The following is a 22,241-nucleotide window of genomic DNA, read 5'->3' on the forward strand; positions in this document are numbered from 1 at the left end:
GTATAGAGCTCCAAGGAGATTATGTTGAAAAATAAAAAAAAAATTACCCAAAAAAAATTGTTTTTATACTTCATTCTAAGGACTTATTGAACTACTCTCGTACCTACACTATTAAATATAATGTAATTGAAATTGAATAAAATTTTTATTTATGAACATGTAATATAAAAATAATTTACAATAAGGGAGTTTAAACTCTATAATATTCCAATTTTTCTACGGGAAATTTTTTTTAAATTTAATTATTAATATCATTTATTATGTTTTCGTTAATCAACTACAAAAATTGCTGAATATGTTTTAAAGTAATTTTTCCAGTACATGAAATACCACAGAAGCGAACCATCCCATTTTCCCATGTTTAGATGTTTTTTTTTCTTTTTCATAAAAAGCTGAGCTCGGCTTTGCCCTCTGGTTTGGGGGCAAATCTGACGAAATACAGCTTGTTGGAAATAATTAAATTGCCAAATCATTGTTTTATTCATGTGATTAATCAGGGTGACTAGCCACCTGAGAGAACCGGGATAAAGCCAGGAGAGAAATATGACACCGGAAGATTTCCCGTATTTTGTAATATTTTAAAGTTTCCAAATCTAGAGTATATAATTTTAAAAGTGTTTCGAATAATTAAAGTTGAAAGGTTCACAATATTTCTGGTAGCTGCTACTACATGATATTATACTTATTATTAACATATTTATCGTCTTTGAAATTTTAATAATTTAAATTAATTTTTAGAATCATTTTTAGAGGTTTTGAATTTTTAATTTCACAATATTGTGGTTTCCTATTCAAATATTAAAAATTGCAGGATCATTTCGCTATTAAATATTTCAAAATTTCATATTAAAAGCCTTGATATTCAGTGTTGAATGTAATAAATTTAGAAGTACATATAGAGCAATTTCAAATTAAAAAGCTTTAAATTGTACAATTTCAAAAAACAAAATAATAATTCTGAAGAAAGATTTTAAATAAAAAAATAAAAAATTGAGTTTAAAATAAAAAAAAAAAATATTAAAATTAAACTCTGAAAATGATGCATAAGTTAATGGATAGTTTTGGTCATTTTAAATAGTTATGATTTTAGAGTTCTAAATTTTCATGATGAACGCTACATTTTTAATTTGTCCTTTTCATAGGTTCTAATTTTGCAATTCAAAGTAAATTGATTAAATTATGAAAAGTATAATTAGCAATTTAAAAACTATTAATTTCCAAGCGATTTAAATTTGCTTGAAATAATTAAGATTTTATAAGGTTTGAGTATAAAAGTTTTAATATCACTATTTTTTGTGACTAAATTTTTTCCCGTTTAAAGTTAGTATCTATTTTCCAAATTTTTTAAAAATAATGCAATTCATTTTTGCCTTTCATAAAAATCTGTCTAATCAGCTGTAATGTTAAATTATAATTATATTATGTGATAATAATTTAAGATTTTATAATTTCAGAAGCTGTGGCTATGAAAGTTTATTCGAATCTTAAAATATTCCATTTTTAACGTTTTGACATTTTCCTATTTTCGAAATTTTAATCTAAAATCATTGTCCAAAATCTTTTGTACATATAACCACCTATCTCACGGTTATGAGACGTGGTTGTGGTTGAAATTTTACCGCGATTTCGCTGGGAGTGGGTGCAATTTTCCAGATTAGCACCCGCTCCCGGCGAAATCCTGCGGTTGTCCTTATGACAAATTTTTAATTATATATATTTTTTAATTGCAGACTTACAATTCAAAATAACTAATTATTGCTTCAAAAATATTTCAAACCGTATATTAAAAAATTTGTTTAAAAATCGATTTTTAATTTTGCATGTTTTCATAATATTGAATAGAAGTCCAGAGACATGAAAAATTTGCTTATCTGATGCTTACCGACTTTCGCAATGGATAATATATACGAAAAACTGTGGGTTTCGCAAAGAGAGCTATTCTTTTCTAAACCGGGTGAAGTCACAATTATTTACCGGGAGAAAGCCGGGAATTGAAAATTTATAAAAAAGTGGCCACCTTGTTAATACTTCTACAAACATGATGTGCAATAATGTAGGACACGAAATGAGAAGAAAAAAAAAAGATCAATTCCACATCGTATTAAGCTTAAAAAAAGAATTGACTGTTATCCCTAGATGGTCGCCGTGCGTGAAATTCACCCAAACAATTTTTCAAACTCTTTGTAGAGTCTGTTAATTCAACTTTTCTTGTATGTTGCAATATTTTAATGGACAAGTTTGGTGACAAAAACTATTAAACCGTTTTTTTTTAAACCTTGAAGAATACCTACATATCTGTTTTAGATTTTTAGAACTCAATATTACTGCAGGATCTTAGTTTTTTGGAGCTTGGGTGAATTTCACCCACTGTGACCTATATGATATTCTACTGAAGTGTGACCGTCTAGCGTTAACTTTTCGGCGTTGCCCCTCCGTGCCCTAATATAAAAATTGTTTCCAGTTTCAGACGATAATTCGTCAGTGCAATCGAGTCCATGGCAGAGGGACCACTGTTGGAAGCAAACACATCCAAGGCGTAACGTATCCATCGAATTCAACTTCTACTATCGTAGACATCCTCGGAACCGCCTTTGCGCGCATCCACGGCTGGTGTCGAGAAAACGAAGGCAACCATTCGACCCTGGTACATTGCAGCTGGGATCGGAAACGGCCTCTGGTTTCTCCAAATCAGCGTCACGGAAAACAAATGGCGCGGCACCGGGCAAGGGCCTGAGTCTCATAATCGAGAAACTTTCACGGCTTTTAGATCCAAATGTCGTCTCTCCTCGGAAACGAATTCTACGAGAGTTGGAGCGGGTCACGTTGGAGGACCAAGCGTCGAAGCGACGTGCCACGCCGCAACCGGTGAACACGACAACTATTGCGCCACCAACGCAATCTCCGAAACAGCTGTCGTCGTACAGCATAACAAGTATTCTAGGCGAGGACAAGCCAAACACGGAGCCGGGCTTCTTAAGGACTTTACTCAAGCCGGAGGACCGGCAAACCATGAAATACTCGTCGAGTCAACCCTATCCCAGGGCTAGAATCGACCCCTATGTCGCATCTGCCAACACCTCCATTCATCACCCGCTTTATGGGGTCCCTATGCTGCCACCTGGACCATACCGAGCCCCATTGTGGATGCACTATTCATCCCCCGTCCATTATCCACCCCCAATGCCACTGTACGCACCACCGCCGCCTCATCCAGCGTCTCCGCCGGTTCACCACTACAAAGACTACAGAGAACAAACTCTCACACCTCCTTCAGGTACTAGCTTTGTTTTTCTTATTTTTCTATTTAACTCTGAAAACTCATAAAAAAACAACAACAAATTTCCAAACTACCTCACTTTTCGGCTCATTGTAGACAAATGTAGCCAGAAGGAAAAAGAGAGGGAAAGGGGGAAAACGGGAAAAAGTCTTGACCAAAAACCAACCTCTCACTTTTTCCTTTCTCCGTCATTTTTATGCTACTGGGGAACCAACAGGTTTCGATGCCAATGTAGACCTCAGTAGGGGTTATTTATAGAATATACTAAAGGGATTCTCCATTAACTACATTACCACTTCTTTGGGGGGGGGGGGGGCAATCACAAAACTTGTGTTTGGGAGGGGGGGAGTCCCAGTCACATGATGGCCGCTGGACTGGGAAACCGTGAAATGTTGACCTCTCAGTTTGAGTTCTGCACACAAATGTCGGAGAAATACAAAGACTGAGCGCACAATGCGAGGCAAATACATTACCAAGCGCGAAGTGCAAGATAAGTATATAATCGAGAGCGAGAACCAACAGTTGATATAAAATTAACTTTTTAATCAAAATTTCATATTTTTTATTTGGCAATTGAACTGTTTTGTATAGAAAATTCGTCATTTTGTCTTGAAAATTCAATAACTTAGTTAAAAGTATCAACTATTTGGTAGAAAATTCGTTTTATTTTCAATTTAAAATTATATTTTTTAATTAAAAGTTTAATTATTCCATTTTTTGTTTAAAATGTACCTTTCTTAGTTTTATATTTATTGTTGATTTATTACCGAAGTTTATAATTCACCACACGATCGTATAGTATACAAAAAAAAATAAAAATTAAACAGCAAATGCGACTTTTTTTAAGATTAGTAAATGCTAAATTTTAAGAAAATGTGAAGGTATTTTTTGCTTTTAATCGTGGTGAAATTACAGTTACGACAAGTAGCCTGGTTTCAAAGGCAGCAAAAGCTGTCCTAACTACAAAAAATTAATTTCAAATACTGAGATAATTAAGCTAATAAATGGAACTGCATTTCTGTAAACTGGTATAATTAAAAACATATTACAAAGATATCGTGTGAGATATGTAAAATAAATAAAGGAATTGATCTAGGGTTACAAACACTCTTAAATCATGAAACAACGTGTGACATAATCCCTCATTCTGAAAATGGTGCTACGGCACGTCAACTACACTGTAAAAAAATAATTTGTGTAAAATTACAGAGTTTCGGAAAATTACATATTGTATCATTGTAAATATCACACACTTCACTGTGTAATTTTACGAAAGTATGTGAAATTACATCCTCTAGCGATGTAAATAAAAGGACCCTCGAACAGCAGTGTAATATTACACACTCGATAAAAATAAAATGACACATTCCCTCGTACAAACTTTACATTCAGAAGGGAAAATTCAGTCACAGCTTATAAAAATACCATGCATCGGTAAAATCACTTTCCTGTGATTGAAAATTACATCGAAATTTTTAATTTTACTAAAGATCTTTAATTTTACCCTGGCGGAAACTGTACAATTTTTTTATTTACAATTAATTTAAAATTTAGAATAATTAATCATATAATATATGAATACGAAAGGGTCTCTCGTGTTCGTTGTTTATCGATGCCTTCAACCTTCAATTTTGGAGCATTTTTATTCTTAATGTGAGGAAATTCACAGCTATGTTCAACTTTTTTGACAGCTTTCACATAAAGTAGACCAAATCCGAGCTATTCCCATTTTGCCTTTTACATTTTCTGCTATTAGAACGGGAAAAATGCGGTTATTCCAAACGTATATTTCATATTTTTGTTACGGAATATTTAAACGTAAAAAAAACCCAGAGTATCTTATGTGTTTTAGGTAAATGGTAATGTGTCCGGCTTGTGTTTCTTCAATCTCCATGAAATTCTACGAAGTTTGAGCTTCGAGTGTTCGAAACTTGTCGCCCTGATAAATTTTATTTTATTCTTTCACATAATGAATTTTACATTTTCGCGTATAAAATTATCGGCCGAATTGGACAACAGATTCGTAAAGTTACTCCGATACACGAGGGTCCTTTTATTTTCATCCACCAGAGATGTAAAATTCAATAGATTTTTTTTACAGTGTAAGCCCTAACATCGGATCTCAGATTGTCGTGTCTGCTCAGTCGCTTGCTGTTCAGGACTTCTTTCTTTCTTCTTCATTAAGGAGAGCCAATGGCTTATCTACGTTGACTCCATACTTGCTTCAAAAGCCTTGTATATACTATCACGAACTAGTGTTGGGATTTTGTATGCCCATTGGGATAATTTGAAAAGAACGGAAAGCTACTCCTCCAACGGGGAGAGGAAAGCAGATATGGCCCCATGCACGCTGGTGTCCAGGATCGGGCATCTCGGTAGGCTACATGTGCAACCGACGACACCCGTGTCACAACACGGGCAGCAAATTGACAATTTTTGAAAGAGAGAAAATTTTATTTCTTCGTTTTTTAAAATAATTTATTCGTTAAAGTTTTCAGGTTTGCATTTAGTAGAAGTTTAAAAATGTGTAAAACAATTCGCAAGGAGGGATTTGCTAAAAACTGATAATTGCTGGGGGGGGGGGGGCATTTCAAGGCTTTAGAGAGACCTGCATTGAGGGTGCCACTTATGTTATCGAAACGGGGGCAAACCCACAGGATGTAATTCAGATCTTCATCAATATCTAGATTACAAATGCTCTGGCTTTAATTTACAATGTTTCTCTGAGCTAAACTAGCATGTAGTGAATTATACGGTCGTAAAAACGTTGGGTGTAGTGCACGCTCTTGTTTTCTCAAGCCTGAGTATAATAATGCCTGCAGCTATCTAGAAGAGATTTTCGAGCGGTACCAAAGAAGTCAGTACTAGGTAAAGAAACACGAGGAAGAGCGCCGTCAGCAGCTGCGGACTTCGCGTCTCGGTCGGCATGCTCAGTTCCTCGAAATCCTAGTGTCTTGGGATCCAAACTATTATTACTGTGTGATTGAGCTTGGCCAGAATCGACAGTCTATTTCTGATTTCAAAAATGATGCAAGATTTGATATTATTCGGCCACGCTCTTAATTCCGCTTAAGAAGTATGAGGCCTCCAGTCCATGTACCAGAACGGCCGGATCTCGGAATGGCCGGAATGAGGCGTTGACCAATCAGAAACATTCCGCGGAAATAGTGTCCTTCTAGCGACGAATTGAGCCGTTCATTTCCAAAGTTGTGAAACACATGAACCAGAATGACCGTAACCCGGAATTACCGGAACGCCAATCACAGAGCACCTTCGTCAAGACGAAAAAGTACCTTCTAGTCAAAGGTACTCTGTAATTGGTGTTCCGGTCATTTCCGTTCATGTGTTTCACAGCTTTGGAAATGAACCGAACGCCTTTGGTGTGAACTAAAAAATTTCGGAACATCCGGCCGTTCTGGTGCATGAACTGGAGGCCTGAAAATATAAACGATTTGGTGATGAAACGTGTGTGTAAAAATAAACAAAGCCCTGATATTTGTGATCTGTGAAGTCTTGTATAAGAGCCCCAGGATCTGAGCTATCCTTATTTAAACGATCAGTATGTTTGAAATTGGCAATTCTGTCGAAAGCTCATGAGAGAACAAAGATGTCTCTGATATGATATCTGTTTTTTCGATTTGTAGAGTTCCAAAGTTTCTCCAGGCTGCCCGGTAGGGGGTGGTTAAGAATAGGAAATGATCTAAGAACGAATATTTTTGCCTAAAAACAGAAGTGTTTCTTTAGAGGAGATTCACAAGTTTCTGCTAGCATGATGTTAATCGGGGTGCTTTTTCTATAACCTATAGCTAGTCTTAAAGCCTGATTGCGAGCTTTTGCTAGTTTTCAAAACAAAAAAAGATAATGTTTAAACGAAAAGATGTGAGAACCGTAATCTATATAGCTTCTGATGAAATCATCATATATTCTTACAGGAACACATGGATCAGGTCTTCACCAGACGCCCGTGAGAGGTCTAATAGTACATTATGCAACAAGGGGCGAAAGGAGCAGATTTTTCCCGAGGGTGCGTTTTCTGCCCGAGGAAGTTTCATCCCGTGTTGCATATAGTATTTTATTCCACTCTCGACGTAGCCACATTTTGGTCCTGAAAAGTGGGTCCGAAGCATTTTTCTATATCTTTCTTCACGCCTTAAGGTCTGATCGACTAATTTTTACGGTATTTTTCGGTCAGATAAGCAAAGTGGGCGTCAAAGGAAAATTGTTAATCTAATATTATTTCTGGGAATTTCATAATTACAGCTATATCGTCTGCAAATTCAATTATAATGCAGTCATTAGGGATGAGAGAATACATTTTTCTTGTATTCATTGGAAAGAGAATTGGACTGAGTATACTTCCCTGTAGCAGGCTCACTGTGCTAGTTTTTAGACTTACTAGTTCGCCATTCATTTGGAAAAAATATACTTCTATGTTCGGGAAGGCTTCCTTTAAATCCAGAAAAAGGCCGGCCGTCACGTAGAAGCCTTTTCAGACATCTGTTGTCAGTATAGCCAAATTATCAGCGCAAAATCTTCCCTCTCTGAAACCGAATTGTGAAGGGGATAAAATGAAGTTGTGTTCTAGATGCCAGATAAATATATTTGTTTACAAGTTTTTCCACAAGTTTAAGGCCATTTGACGAGTGGGTGACGTGACCAGATTCCTACCTTACTGACACTTATTATTTCCTATATTATTTTCACAAGAAGCGCCGCATAAAATTGAAATTTTGGGATAATAAATAAGAAGCACTAATAAAAGTAGATCTGGTTCTAAATTCGAATAATTATTAATTATGCAAAAGCAAAAAATATTTACAAAAAAAACTTTTTTGATAATTATACAAATTTAGGGCCAGACCCACCTTTCTTATTGCTTCTTATTTAGTATTCTAAATTTTGAACTCGATGTGGCACTTCGTGTGAAAATAAGTTAGAAAATAGATGAAATGTTGGTATGGTACGAATCTGGTCACATGACCCACTCGTCACATAGTCTTAGAGCGACAAGGCGCGAGTGAAATGGGCCGAAATTTATTAGGAGTCGATTTTCGAATGAAAATGACCAGGAAGTTATTCCCCGAAGAGGGGATAGCCCGGAGCTGAGTTTATTATTGTAGATTTCGAGATCGGTCGATCATGCAGCTTCGGGGAGATGTCGTAAGATATTATAGTTTACGTTATGGCTATAACCTCTCTGCCTGCCAAATACGAGGCCACGATCGGTTGAGTAAATATAGTTTTAAAACATTTTACGGCTCTCCAGGCTCACGATATAGGAGTCGTTCTATCCAATGAATGACAGAATTTCCTAAAGGAATTTCTTCGTGCATGGTTAAAGAAGCATTTGGCTTTTACTCAATATACTGTATACGCATTTTGTCTTTCATTTCTAAATAAATAGGATAAGATTTGCCACGCCTGAAAACTCTGGCGGTTCGATTTCTTTTTGCGATAGCTTGGTCGCATATTTCGTTTTATCACGGCGCTGGCACAAAACGTTTATTATTTCGGCGGTTTAAGTTTCTGTCAGCATGTATAACAGGAGGGGAAGGTGGACAGGCAGAAGAAGTTTATATTTGTGTGAGAAGAAGGGTGGAATGGGAATGGGCACTCCGAGGCTTGTCACAACTGGGAAGTGGTCACTTTCCATTACATCCTCTCAAACATTTCAGGAACAGTTAGTAAATAAATTTGGAGTTACACATGAGAGGTCTAGGACTGAAGGGGGTTGGCCTGGGCGGATGGCAAACGTGTCTTTGCCATTGCTAAGGCACATGAAGTCGGTTTGTTCTAATGAGGAGCAATGCTCTAAACTATTAGAGCAGTTGCGAAAACTGCCCCGTAAGAGACGATGGCTGTTAAAGTCACCTCCAATGACGACCAAATCAGAATTGATGGCTGAAATGGAATTGAACAGCATTGGCCAAGCATTGGATAGAATTTATTTGTCCGAGGAGGGAACTCTGTAAACCGAAACGATCAAGAGCTCTCCCTCAGAAGATTTGATAGAAACAGCTAGGGTTTCTAGACTACTTTTGAGTTAATTATCGTAGAGATTCTGGAGAAATTGATTTCTCTTCTAACGGCTATGGCGATGCCACCGCTTCTATTCGATAATCTGTCATCTCTGATTAAATTGAAAAGTATTAGTGAAAAGTTTTTGTCAGGTATGTTTCGCAAAGTAAAAGTATGACATACTCGTCGGAGATATTTTGAAGGTCTCCCTTCTTTTTTAATTACCCGCGACAATTCCACAAAAAATTCTTGATTTACTTATTTGAGTCATTTTGATATACCTAGCTCTTACTTTTTATTTAGATTCACATAGCCAGATTGCTCCGCTTAACCGGTTCTATTTTGGGATGCAAGTAAAGAATTAGATAGGGATTTAACTTTATTCGAGATGCGTAAAGAAAATGATCTCTTTCCTATACATTTGTGGAGATATCAGATGTTATAATGGAGACACGCCTAAAATCCTCGATTAGGTTGCTGATTATGAATGCAGCGTCGGTTGTGGGCTTATTAGTAAATTGAGAAGCTGGGGGGTGCAAGGCAAAACGATTTGACAAGGAGCTCGGAGTTCTTCCGTTATTGTGAAAGGAGAAGAAGTTAGGAGCTGACTGATTGGATTGCGATGTTTGTGGAGGCTTGTTTGGCTTCGCTTTCATAAGGGGTTTAGGTTGTGAACCTATAATTTCGGAATACGATCGAGTTGGGGTGGTGTAAGCGTGATCCAGCAATGAGGTAGCGGGAACCTCGTTCAAATCAGGATTGTCGGAGAAGCTTACGAATGAAGGGGATTTACGAGAAACAGGCCCATTTGTGGACTGTTTTTTGGGCCTGATAACCTCCTTTGCTTCAGCAAATGAAACTCCGTGTTTGTCAGCATAGGTTCGAAATTGATTTAGGAACAACAATTCCGGACAATTTTGTGAGGTTGTAAAATGATTTCCGTTGCAATTGGAGCATTTGGAGGCACTATCCACGTTTGGACCGGATTCCCGTTCACTGTGGGTGTTTTAACCACTACACTGTTTGCACCGAGCAGATGCACGACAGTTAGTGCTAATGTGTCCGTACCTGAGACACTTGAGACACATTTTCACTTGTGGTTTATAAATCTGAACTAATGATGCGGACTTGAAGATTGCAACCTTATCAGGTAGGGTTGTGCCCTCAAAAATGATCTTGATTGAGGTGGATGGGGTAGTTGGTTTAGCGCCAGTCTCTTTATCCGTAAACTTCCGATTGAGACGACGAACATTCGTCGCGGAGGTCGTGTCTCTCAAGTAGCAAAGGATCTCTAGAGTCTTGAATTTCTGTTTCTGACAGTTCAATGGGGACGCTCTTTGCGACACCTTGACTGGTTACGAAGTTAGCTGAGACAAAAGCAAATAGACCTTTATTTATTAAAGTTTGAGAATCTTCAAGAATTCTATTCTCTTTTTTGTACGATCTGGCCGTTACACATAATTTTCGAAAGCCCTGACTATCTACATTTAGCATAGTTTCTTTGTAGGTAAGAGTGAAAGCATTACCGTAGGTCATGGGATTCAGATCCTCCCCGGCTCGCTCAGAGTTTGTCGCTATAACGGATGCATGTGTATGGGCTTTTATCATTGGTTTTAATGATGTGGTCACTTGTTTTCATAAAATCGTTATCGTCCACAGGAAGGGCTGCGGAATTGTCTTTATCAAAAAACAGGGACTTGTGGCGCTTGATTTCGCATGTTTCGTAAAAATCCCCACCACGGTCGCGTGATTTGGATTGCTGGGAAAGGGAAAACAAACCGTCGATGGCTACTTTCTTAGCACCGGAAACAGGTAGTTAGGGAGGGATTCCTTCCCAAGAATCCTCGAGTAACCTCCCGTTAGTTGCCATGATCTGGCTTCACCGGCAAGGGATCTAGAAAAGTTCGCGAAGATTCGTTGTATTTTTAAATTGACAAATATGTGTCATATATGCTAGTTTTTTATTGTATTTTCAATATATTAAATAATTAATATTAGCATTGCAAACAAACCAATTCGCATCAGTTTACCGTTTACTTATGCTAGGTTGGAGTGTACCGTTTAAGGGTTAGAAACACAATGAATTCCGCAACTCCTTTTTGATGAAATGTGTAGTAACTACTTTTCGTGTTGGGACGGCAGAATATACGTATATTGACAACTTGACTCGCTATAAACACACACACACACAAATTAGTATAAAACGTAAAATTTGTTTTTATCTCAAAGCTACTTTACTTTATGGAGGGAGGTGGGGGGATTGACGGTTGTCAAGGAGGAGGAGAGGAGAGTAAAAACTGCCCAAAATTGGTAACGTAATTTATGGATGATTCAAAAGGTATGAAAAATTGATATACACTATCGGTCAAAAGTTTGGGTTCACCTCTTTTTCGATGATTGATTCAGTTTTTTTTAATTTTAATTATGTCGTAGCTAAAAAATTGCACTCTAAATAAGTCAATGGTCGAAAAATTTCATATAAAATAAGCCCAGGATGATGCTAAATCGTTCATTTTTTAAGTAAATATTGCAACAATAGTGTACCATATATTTCAATTTTTTCTTAAATTTTCAATAACTTCCTTAATAATAAATATTTTTTATGTTATTGGGCTCATTTTAAAGCTAGTTTTCCGCAGTATCGCAAAAGCTTATGAGCGGAAATCTTTTTTAAAAATTCCTATCGCAGTCAACAAAAAAATAAATCCTATCACTGTGCAAGAACTTGAAGTTGTTCTATGTTAATAAACTTTTACGATGCTTTGGAAAAATAGCTTTAGAATAAGTCGAGGAACATTAAAAAATATTCATTATTACATAAGTTATTGAAAATTTAAGAAAAAATGGAAATTCACACAATTTTTGCATTATCTTCTTGAAAAATATACAAATAGGCTTAATCTTGGGCTTATTTTATGCAGCATTTCAAGAACATTTAATGTTTTAAAGGGAAAAATTTTAGCTCTGACATAATTAAAATTAAAAGAACTGAATCAATCATCAAAAAGAGGTAAACCCAAACTGTTGACTGGTAGTGTACCTGAAAAAAAAATATTTCGACGGATGTTAATCAAATTTTAATCAATTGTAATATAATCTATATCTTTAGTAAGAAAATGATTGTTCTGCAAAGGAAAAGGAAAATCTTAATAGATTGGATCAGAATTAACCACAAATTTCCTTATTTTTTATTAGTTTCTTAATTAAGTCATTATACTTTTACATCAAATATCGATCTTCCCTTGAGCTTGATCCTCGTATCTGATAGGTTGAAAAAATCGAATCAATTAAAAAAAGTTCATGTCAAACTTTGAGAGTAGCGTAAACGGTTAGGAAAGACCATTCAGAGGTTATTATTCAAATTTTACATAAGAACACTTGCAAAACTTAGTTTTTTCTTTCAAGTAATCTTTGAAAAAAAAGTTAATAGTTAAAAATACAGAGTAGGCATTTAAGTTTTTAAATATATTTCAAATATAATAGTGCGTAATTTTATAGTTTTTTCTGGTTATTTATGTTGCATAAAAGTCTATTTTACTTTAGGATCTTTTTCGAGGAATATATTCTCTATAACTTCACTGTTTTTAATTTTGAAAATAATTAAATAATCATCAAGTACAGTATTTTTATACAAATTTTTTCTTTAAAAAATGGTTTTTAGGGTTTCAGCCATAGGAAAGTTTAATTTTGAATTTATAAAAAAGCAGAATTGTACCGAAAGTTTTTCCTGAAAAAGTAAGCTATAAGTTGAAAATTTTTTTCAATCAATTTGAAAAAAAATTACATTATTAAAATTACATCGCGATATCTGGTAGTTCGAAAAGTTTGAGGGTACCGTACTTATACACTACTGTCGGTAAATATTTAGACTGCTAGTGCGAGCGTTACTCAAAGTCACTGGTAACTGGGTCGGAAACAGAGTTAGATAGTTATTTAACGGTTAGAAAACTTGGTTCATTTAAACGTGAGTTTTAATTTTCATGTGTATGAATACTTGTCGGTCTAAAAGTACCATTTACAAACCAAATATGTACGATAAATTCTCAATAAAAACTTCAATAGTTGAATTTTCAATAAAAAATGGAATGGTTAAATTCTTACTTAAGAAAATTACTTTTTAATCTAAAAATAGAGTTTTCAACAAAATAATTAAGTCCCTCAACCAATCAATTGAAATTTGAACCATTTTTAGACAAAGAGGTAAATTTTTTAATTAAGAAGATAAATTTACTACCAGAAATGAAACAGTGACTTTTTCAGTTAAAAATTTAATTTTTTACTTGAAAAAAACGTACATCCAACAAAATTTTAATTTTGAATTAAAAAAATTACTTTTCAAATAAAATTATGAACCTTGCAATGCAATAATTAAAATTTTAATTATAAAATAAATTTTTAACCAACAGGGATGTTTTTTTTTTGAAGTAATACTTACTTTTTTAAAAAATAAAATGAACTTGCAACACACTTCAAGTTTGAAACAAGAAATTGAATTTTCAACAAAGACACTTCATTTTACATAAAAAGATATATTTTTAACAAAAGATATGAATTATCAAAAATATAGTTAAATACGTAACGAATATTTATTCGAAAATCAAAAAGTTCAATAAGTTGTATATACCAAAAACACAATAGTTTCAATTTTCAAACAGAAAAGTAAATGTTCAATCAATTATGTAGTTATATTTTAAACCGAAATAGATCAATTTTCAAGTAGAACCCTGCAGATAGCTTTTCATTTGAAAACATTAATGATCAAACAATAAAACTTTTTTCGTAAATACTTAAATGTTCAGTTATAAAAGAAATTTCTACCTCAAATAAAAAAGGTTTCAACAAAATAGTTACATTTTTTATCAATATTAGTATTATAAACAAGAATTATTTGTGAGAGAATAATTAATTGATGATTGTTCTCTTATCTTCGTTTTCTACAAAAAAAAATGAATTTTCGTCAACAAATGATACTTTGATTCACAGGGAAATTATTTTTTTTTATTGAAAAAAGCGAGTTTTCAACAACACAGTTCAACTTTCAAACCGACTTCTTTCAACTAAACTCCAGAATTTGATATAAAAAATATGAATTTCCAATGTTCTATTCATACACATTTTTTTATTGTTTTATTTTTGCATAAAAATGGCTAAAATGTGCATTTGCTTATGTATAATTGGTTCATAAAATAAAAAAATATGAATGCATAGCAAAATTTTTTCATTAAACGTTATTTGAAATATAATTGCAGCAAGGTAAGAAGAAAAAGCGATTTATTTTTGCTTGAAAAAGCATAAAAATTGCATTTGTTTTTATGATTTGTTCCTTTTTTCATTCATAGCTACATTTATGTATAATTTGAGCAAGGTCAAATGAAAAAAAAACATTTATTTTGCTTGAAAAAGTACAAAATGTGCATTAGCTTATATAATTTGTTCGTAAAATTAACAAATGTTAATGCATAGCTATATTTTTAAATATAATTTGAGGAAGGTCAGATGAAAAGTAGATTTTTTTGCTTGAAAAAGCACAAAATGTGCATTTGTTTATATAATTTGCATGTAAAATTAACGAATGTTAATGCATAACTAAATTTGTTAATAATATTTGGGCAAGGTCAAATGGAAAAACGATTTATTCTTGCTTTAAACGCCGAAAATGTGCTTTTGTTTATGTGTAATTTGTTAATAAAATATAAAAATTATTATTATTCGAAATATAATTTCAGCAAGGTCAGAAGAAAAAAAACAATTTACTTTTGCTTGAAAAAGTATAAAATGTGCATTTGTTTATATAATTTGTTCTTAAAGTGAACAAATATTAATGCATAGCAACGTTTTTTAATAAAATTTGAGCAAGGTCAGATGAAAAAACCATATATGTATTTGTTTCTGTGTTAGCTTGATAACTCTTAAAATGTGTATTTGTTCATAAAAATGAACAAATATTAAATCATGACAAAATTGTTTCAGAAAACATAATTGGAAATACAATTGCAATAAAATTAGAAGAAAAATCGATTTCGTTTTTCTTCAAACTCCTAAAATGTGAATTTTTTCATATATTTAGCTTATCAAATAAACAAATATCAAGGAATAGTATAATTTTCACGGAAAATATAATCTGTAATATCATTACAATATAAGTAGAAGAAAAAACGATTTTTTCTGCCTATTAATATCTGTGGTGTACATTTGTTTGTAGAATTAGTTTATAGAAGTGATCAATAACATTTAATCTTGAATTTTAATGGCCACGTATCATGCTAACAATAAAAGCAAGCAATTTAAGACCAGTAGTATACTTTAACATCAAATATTTTAAATGTGGATTATTTGTTATTAAAATCCGCTAAATAACAATTACTTTTGCAAGCTAACATTATCTTCTTTTGTCTTATATCGCTATTTGCATTGAATCAAAGTGCTTTGAAGTATCAAAACAATATTGTCTACGGGAATAAAACATGAAATGCAAAAATGCAAAACCTTTCGCTATCTGCATTAAAATAAAAATTAAATGAACAAACAAAAAAAACAAATCCACTCTCAACTTTTTCTAGAAAATTTAGTCCAAAATTTTACAAAAATATCTAATTTAAAATCGGTGAATTATTGCGTTCTATATATCATTTTGAGCCACATTTTTTATTTGACCTTACTGTGCACCGCTAGTCGCTACGTCACAGACACATCTGGCGAAGGAGTATCGAAAACCCGACACGAACCCGAGCCGATCTTCCCGAGCCAAAGTCGAGCCGAGAGAAAACCGAAAACGGGTGTCGGAAACACGATCCCGTCCCAAGCAGGAGACAGTATCGTATCGAACGGCACCACTAGTCCCATGAAGTTTGTATGAATGTTTTTTAATATTGACTATCATACGATTGGCGTGGCTGTCATCTATTTGGACCAGTGGCGCGAGAACGCGGATATCTGGCATGCGCAGTGATTATTCCTGTGTATTTTTAGGTTATGTAAGGTCCTCTGTCATTTTAAAAATACATAGAATCACTACTGCGTATGCTGGAGATATCCGCGTTCTGACACCACTGACTTGGACTGTGATTTGTAATGTCATATGGCGCGAAATTTTAAATAAGGTTCGGTCAGAGAGAGTCCATCTGGTGTCATTAGTTTTCCTAACAGTACGGTTGGAGAACGGTTTATGCGTTATTCAGTGACCATTTGTGGAACTATTTATGAGTCAGTGTGGCGCTTTTAAAACTAATTTCATGTCACTAGCTGGCACCGTTCGGTAAGGAGCTATGCAACGCTAATTTTTCAGGCAGTGTTGCAGGCTCACAAAGTGTTGCTTTCGAATAAAATTCTATTTACCGTTAGAGGTATTAAGTATCAAATTATTGAAGAAACTTTGTGAAGTTTTTTATTCATATGAAAAAAAAGAATCTTTTAATTTCAGGGTTGATGAAAGTACCCAACATGTTGAAAAGGAACCCAAGACGATAGATAAGCTCTAAATGATATCTAAGTTGATGTTCTAAAATAAAAAATATTACCGCAATTAAAATAGTTATAATGACTTGATAAATATCATTTGCAGGATATGTAGCAAAGTTGTAAACATAAAGGCATATTCATATGCAAGAAACTTCGTCTCAAGTCATGGGTTGATAACTGTACATCGATCTCTAATGTACCAGCCAATAGTTTTAAAACTTTTAAAAAATTTCAATTTATAATTTAAAAAAATTTTTTAACTAGTTTTAATGAAATTGATTTTCATTACATTTTTAATCACTTTTTTGTACTAAATTCTAAATAAATTTACCTTTAGACGAAGCGTGAAATGCCTGCACTTTTGACCAGACCAACTTTTTCTTATGTATTTTTCGACGCTGAATCCGAATTCGCAATTAAAAATAGCCTCCCGCATCATTTTTTTAGGTATATACAACAAAATTAAGATCAATTTTTACGGGTTTATCATGGTTTTTTGGAGTTAAAAAAATGAAAAATGATACGATTAATTTGAACTCAGAATTGATTTCTACAGATGAAAATACATCAAAAGCCATGGTTTCAATATTTTTTTTACGAAATATCGATCCTTAGTATAGCTTTGAAAAAATCCTAATTCCGTGGGTTGAACAATAAATCAATCAATATTATTTCGAATAATATTGATCAAATGCCTGTTTTGAATTTTCGCGTGTTTCGTACCTGTCGGTAAATAAGATATCTGTCAAAGGCAATTGCAGATATTTTACACACTGAATAGAATTTTCAAGAAGTGTTGATCATATTAGCTCGGGAGCCAGCGACCTTTTTTAGTGACCAAAACTACAAAAGCTGAAAATTTTTTGTATGCTTTATTTCGTATCACTAGAAAGTGAATGGACCTCCAGCTGACGCACTTCCAGGGGATGTAGCTATGGAAGCCACCCAACACGTGAAACAATCATTTTAAAAAACTAATACCGCAAAAGCTGAAATTTTTTAACATGTTTATGTTATAAAGAAGTGAAAAAACGTATCCAGCCGAATTTACAGTGGGGGATTATGCCTCAGCTTTTCAAGTAAAGATGTGAAAAATGTACGCTGGGTAATCTGATAAGGCAAAAGCTGAAATTTGGTAAACTAATAGTTAAGTGAGTAACTTAAGGGGAGATCCTGGTCATCCGTGTCTTTATTTTTGTATTTTTCAAAGAATTTGATTTAATAGTAAAAATAATATGTTCCTTCCAAATTTTGTATAGTGTAAAGTATATAGGTTGAACTAATAAAAAAATGTTTTGCTTTCTTTTTGTTTACAAAGTGGCTGTTTCAAAACTGTCCTCCTTTCCAGCTTTCTCTCAAATATTTTGGGAACGTTTGACCCGAATTAAAAAAATAAAAAAGACTTATAATCTGTATATTTTTGGTTATCGTGTGAACTACAATAAGAATTTTAAAGAAATGGCGGACTTTTGAATTTTTTGCCTCATTTTTGCAAGTTATATTGTTCAATAACTTTGTTAAATAACAATATTTGTTCATGATCGTAGTTCACGCGATAGACACACTTGAAGAATGAGCTGTCCAAATTTCAAGTCAATCGGTTCATTACTCTCCAAATAAATTTGTCGAAAGTGTCAAAAAATGTAGTTTCGAAAAAATCGAGTTTAAAGTTTTCTATCGTGAAAGACAGCTCGAGCGCAGTAGCTGCTTCGGTCTCTTTTATCATTGTTCTCGATCTTGTGGACCTTTAAAATTAATTCTACACTATTTCTAGAAGTATTTACTACCAAAATATGAAGAAAAAAATTTTTCGATTTTTTGAAAAATTATGACCAGAATCTCCCCTTAACCGAAAAAAACGTTCAGCTTTGTATTTAGTGGGGCGAAAGTGCCCAGCTGGTGCAGTGAAAGATGCTGTTGCTTTGACTGCAACAGCTGGACACTTTTTGTCACAAAATATAAAGCTGGATATTTTTTTCGTTTAAGATATTCACTTAACTATTAGTTTGCCAAATTTCAACTTTTGCGTTATCAGTTTACCCAGCGTATATTTTTCATATCTTTACGTGAAAAGCTGGGGCATAATCCCCCACTCTAAATTCGGCTGGATACGTTTTTTAAATTTTTTATAGCATAAAAAACATGTTAACAAAGTTTCAACTTTTGCGGTATTAGTTTTTTTTTATTATAATTTTACGTACGGGGAAGGCTGCCGCAGCTAAACCCCCGGAACTGTGCCAGCTGAAGGTCCATTAACTTACTAGTGATACCAAATAAAGCTTACAAACAATTTTCAGATTTTGTGAAATGACTAACTCTAAATGATCGCTAGCTCCCGGAATATATCTCAGGTCGTTTTTTCTATGCAATATACACTCAAGAATTATTATATTGTACACCTTTTATTCTACAATGTTAATATTATTAAAATAAATCAGCAGTAATATGAGGGACACCATGCCCCATGGTATGGAGTACGCTGAACAAAATTCAAGACCACCGTATTAATTAAATATCAAATAATGACGTAGTTAAGAAACGGTTTGAAGCAGTGACATATGTAACCGGATCATGTGAGCTTGTCACCAAAAAACACAGTCATAAAAATCAAATTTCTATTAAAATTTACAGGATATTTCATTCAAAGCCCGGCACCATACCCCACTCCTCCTACTTCGTTGGCTTGAGGTTAAGAAGAAGTATTAGTTTCATTATTACTTAATGCTTTTATCATCATAGAGAAATTTAATCCCACCCTTACAATGATTCCTGTAATTAGTTATATAAAATAAGAAAATAATTATATATAAATTTGTTTTAGATATGCCTCTGAACCTGTCGAAGCATGCGGGTTGAATCTCAGGATCCCAAAAGTCGGTGCCTTATCATTGGAGAAAAACTCAATTCGATCACTGCCCGTGCAACGACAATGCGATATATTAGTATTTTTTTATCCATAAACGTAGTAGCTACGGATTCTCTGAAGTCCGGCTGGCTGGTAAATTTGTAAATACGAATTCATAAGATGTCGCCGTCAGTATATAGAACTCATTATTATTAATAATTAATTCACGAAGTAGTATTACACATTGGGGAACGTTGGAGGTGAAATGCAATATGGCGTACGTTGTGCAAAACGAACGTTTTTATCCTACTGTTACATAAATATATATCTGGAGTGAACCACTCTAACGAGATTTCTCAGATACTAGACGAAAAAGAAGTGTATTTAACAAAGGTTTTAATGAGGCAACAGCACACCTATTAATTCCGGTTTAAAGTCTTCGACCTTCCAATCGTACGCGGCGCTATTTTCAAATTCTTCAGACAAATCTTTAATCTGCGTACTTTTCCGCTCTTCCTTTTTTTGTTTAGAGAGATAGACGAGTCCGTTTTTCATGTCCGTACATCTGATTTTACATGCATTATCTTGTTATTACTTCCTATTAACATTACTCTCATTATTATCATTATAAAATGATAACGACTATCCATTTTTTTAGAGGAAATTATTAAGAAAGACATAGGATTATGTACAGAAAGGATATTACCTAGGACATTATTAATTATTATAAAATTGTAGTACGTCGGTTAATTTTTAAGATTCCTGGAGTCCGTGGTGGCGCTCTATACATTTATTTATACAATGATGAGGAAGAAGAGAAAATTTTAACTAAAAAAAAGTGAGAGCGTAGAGCGTGCCTTAGTTTTAAAAGGAACGACAAAAAAGAAACGATTCGTGAACCTAAATTGTATACAAGTTTATCAAAATGTTTATTATTTTATTATTTTATTGTCATGTACATATACTCAGACGTTAATCCGTATTATGTACTCGCGACAAGAAAATTCGCACCAACATATATATTTGTCACATTATTTATTGTAAACGCGATATATTGTATTCTGTCACATTTATTTTCGAGAAAAAAGGCAAGTTCACTCGAAATGCTCTATCGTTTAGACAAAGTCATGGACTGTATTTACACTAGCAACATGCTTATGATTTCAAAAGGAGTTGAGAGTATGCGAATGCGCGCGAGCAATTGTATAGAAAGACTAATTTCATAAATATAAATATTTCGTATACTATGTTCGTCTTCTCTGTTTCTTAATAGTTTTATATTTCGTTTTTTTTTTTTTTTTTTAGTTCTGCATTATATTATATTAATAGGAATAGAGATGTGAGACAGAAGACATTATTTTAATTAGAAAAAATCTATCTTCCGTTTTTTAAATTAAAATTTCGTTTTGAGTACTAAATAGTCCAATTAAATTATAAACTATTCACTATAAACTAATTTGGTTTTATTCATTTTGATTTACTATTAAATTTATAGTATGCAAAAATAGATTAAAGTAAATTTTATTTTTATTAATGTTTGTCCAAGGTTTCTTTGTAATCTAATTTGTAATTTTTATTTATATTTTATAATTGTATGCCCTTTTTGAAAAAGACTTGATGAGGGTTTCTTTTATTATTTACGAATCTTATTTAATTAATTTTGGTTTTTCATCAAACTATTGTCTAATCGCGAATTCTTTGAAAAAGAATATTCGCTTATAATCCGAGAAGGTAAGTTCAATAATTATTTTTAATTCACCGTGTTGCAAACTTTTATTACTTTTTTGTGTTAAGTAAATCTTCACTAGAGTTCATACGGATGTGAAACGAAATTACAAATATAGTATTGAAATTTTATATCACATTCTCATCAGCCCTGGCGGCCCGAAGAAACCGAAACCTCTACAAAGTACCCGTGAAGAGCCCACTGAGTCCTCCTTCTGTTTCTTCTTAAAAAACTAAAAAAAAAATAGTAAAATCAACTTTTATATCAAAATTATTTCCTGAAAGTTATTTCAGAAGTTTTGTGGTTCGATTCCCAATGGAGTGAAGATGGAGTAGGATCTTTTTTTCAGGAAATAATTTTAATTTGAAAATATTATTTTCCATCTACTCTGATTATGACTTTAAGCATTTTCTGTTATTGAAGATTCTTAACTTGATCGATATTGTGTAGATTTTCTGCCTTCATGGTTTCCCTGGCGGACCGAAGGAACCGAATGGGAGCATCTACAAAGTACCCGCAAAGACCCCATTCGGTTCCTTTTTAAAACACTCAATAAAACAGCAAGATCAACTTTTAAACTGTTGAAATTCGGATTTTACGTTAAATTTTCTATTCGAAACTCACGGAGTAATCGCAATACTTTTTTTTGCAGCGTTAAAAATGTAAAAAAATGATATTGGCTTCTGCTGAAGGTGACTTCAAGCGCACCCATAATAGCTCAAGTAGTATGTTGCGCACGAAGTTTAAAAATAAAATTCTCTCTCACTTGCATTGCAGCCTTGTTGTCTGAGGTTTCCACTGCGTGGCGCTAGCATCCATGCAACATTCTTTAGGTTACTCACGGAACGCTTATCAACTATTACTAACCATGGACATAGGAAACAAGGGACTAGACATGCCATTGTGGGGATGATGCA

At 33.6% G+C, this 22,241-nt stretch overlaps 1 protein-coding gene across 1 annotated transcript in view; it reads left to right on the forward strand.

The window, feature by feature from the left end:
- The window catches only part of LOC117172555, a 33,752-nt gene extending 12,908 nt beyond the window's left edge, over positions 1–20,844 (forward strand). The window contains exons 3-4 of the mRNA XM_033360611.1: positions 2,462–3,274; positions 19,575–20,844. Of these exons, the coding sequence (XP_033216502.1) occupies positions 2,462–3,274; positions 19,575–19,609 (848 nt within the window). The 3' untranslated portion in view covers positions 19,610–20,844. The remainder of the gene's footprint in view (positions 1–2,461; positions 3,275–19,574) is intronic.
- The last annotated feature ends 1,397 nt before the right edge of the window (positions 20,845–22,241 follow it).

Source organism: Belonocnema kinseyi, chromosome 5, assembly GCF_010883055.1.
Source record: "Belonocnema kinseyi isolate 2016_QV_RU_SX_M_011 chromosome 5, B_treatae_v1, whole genome shotgun sequence".
NCBI lineage: Eukaryota > Metazoa > Arthropoda > Insecta > Hymenoptera > Cynipidae > Belonocnema > Belonocnema kinseyi.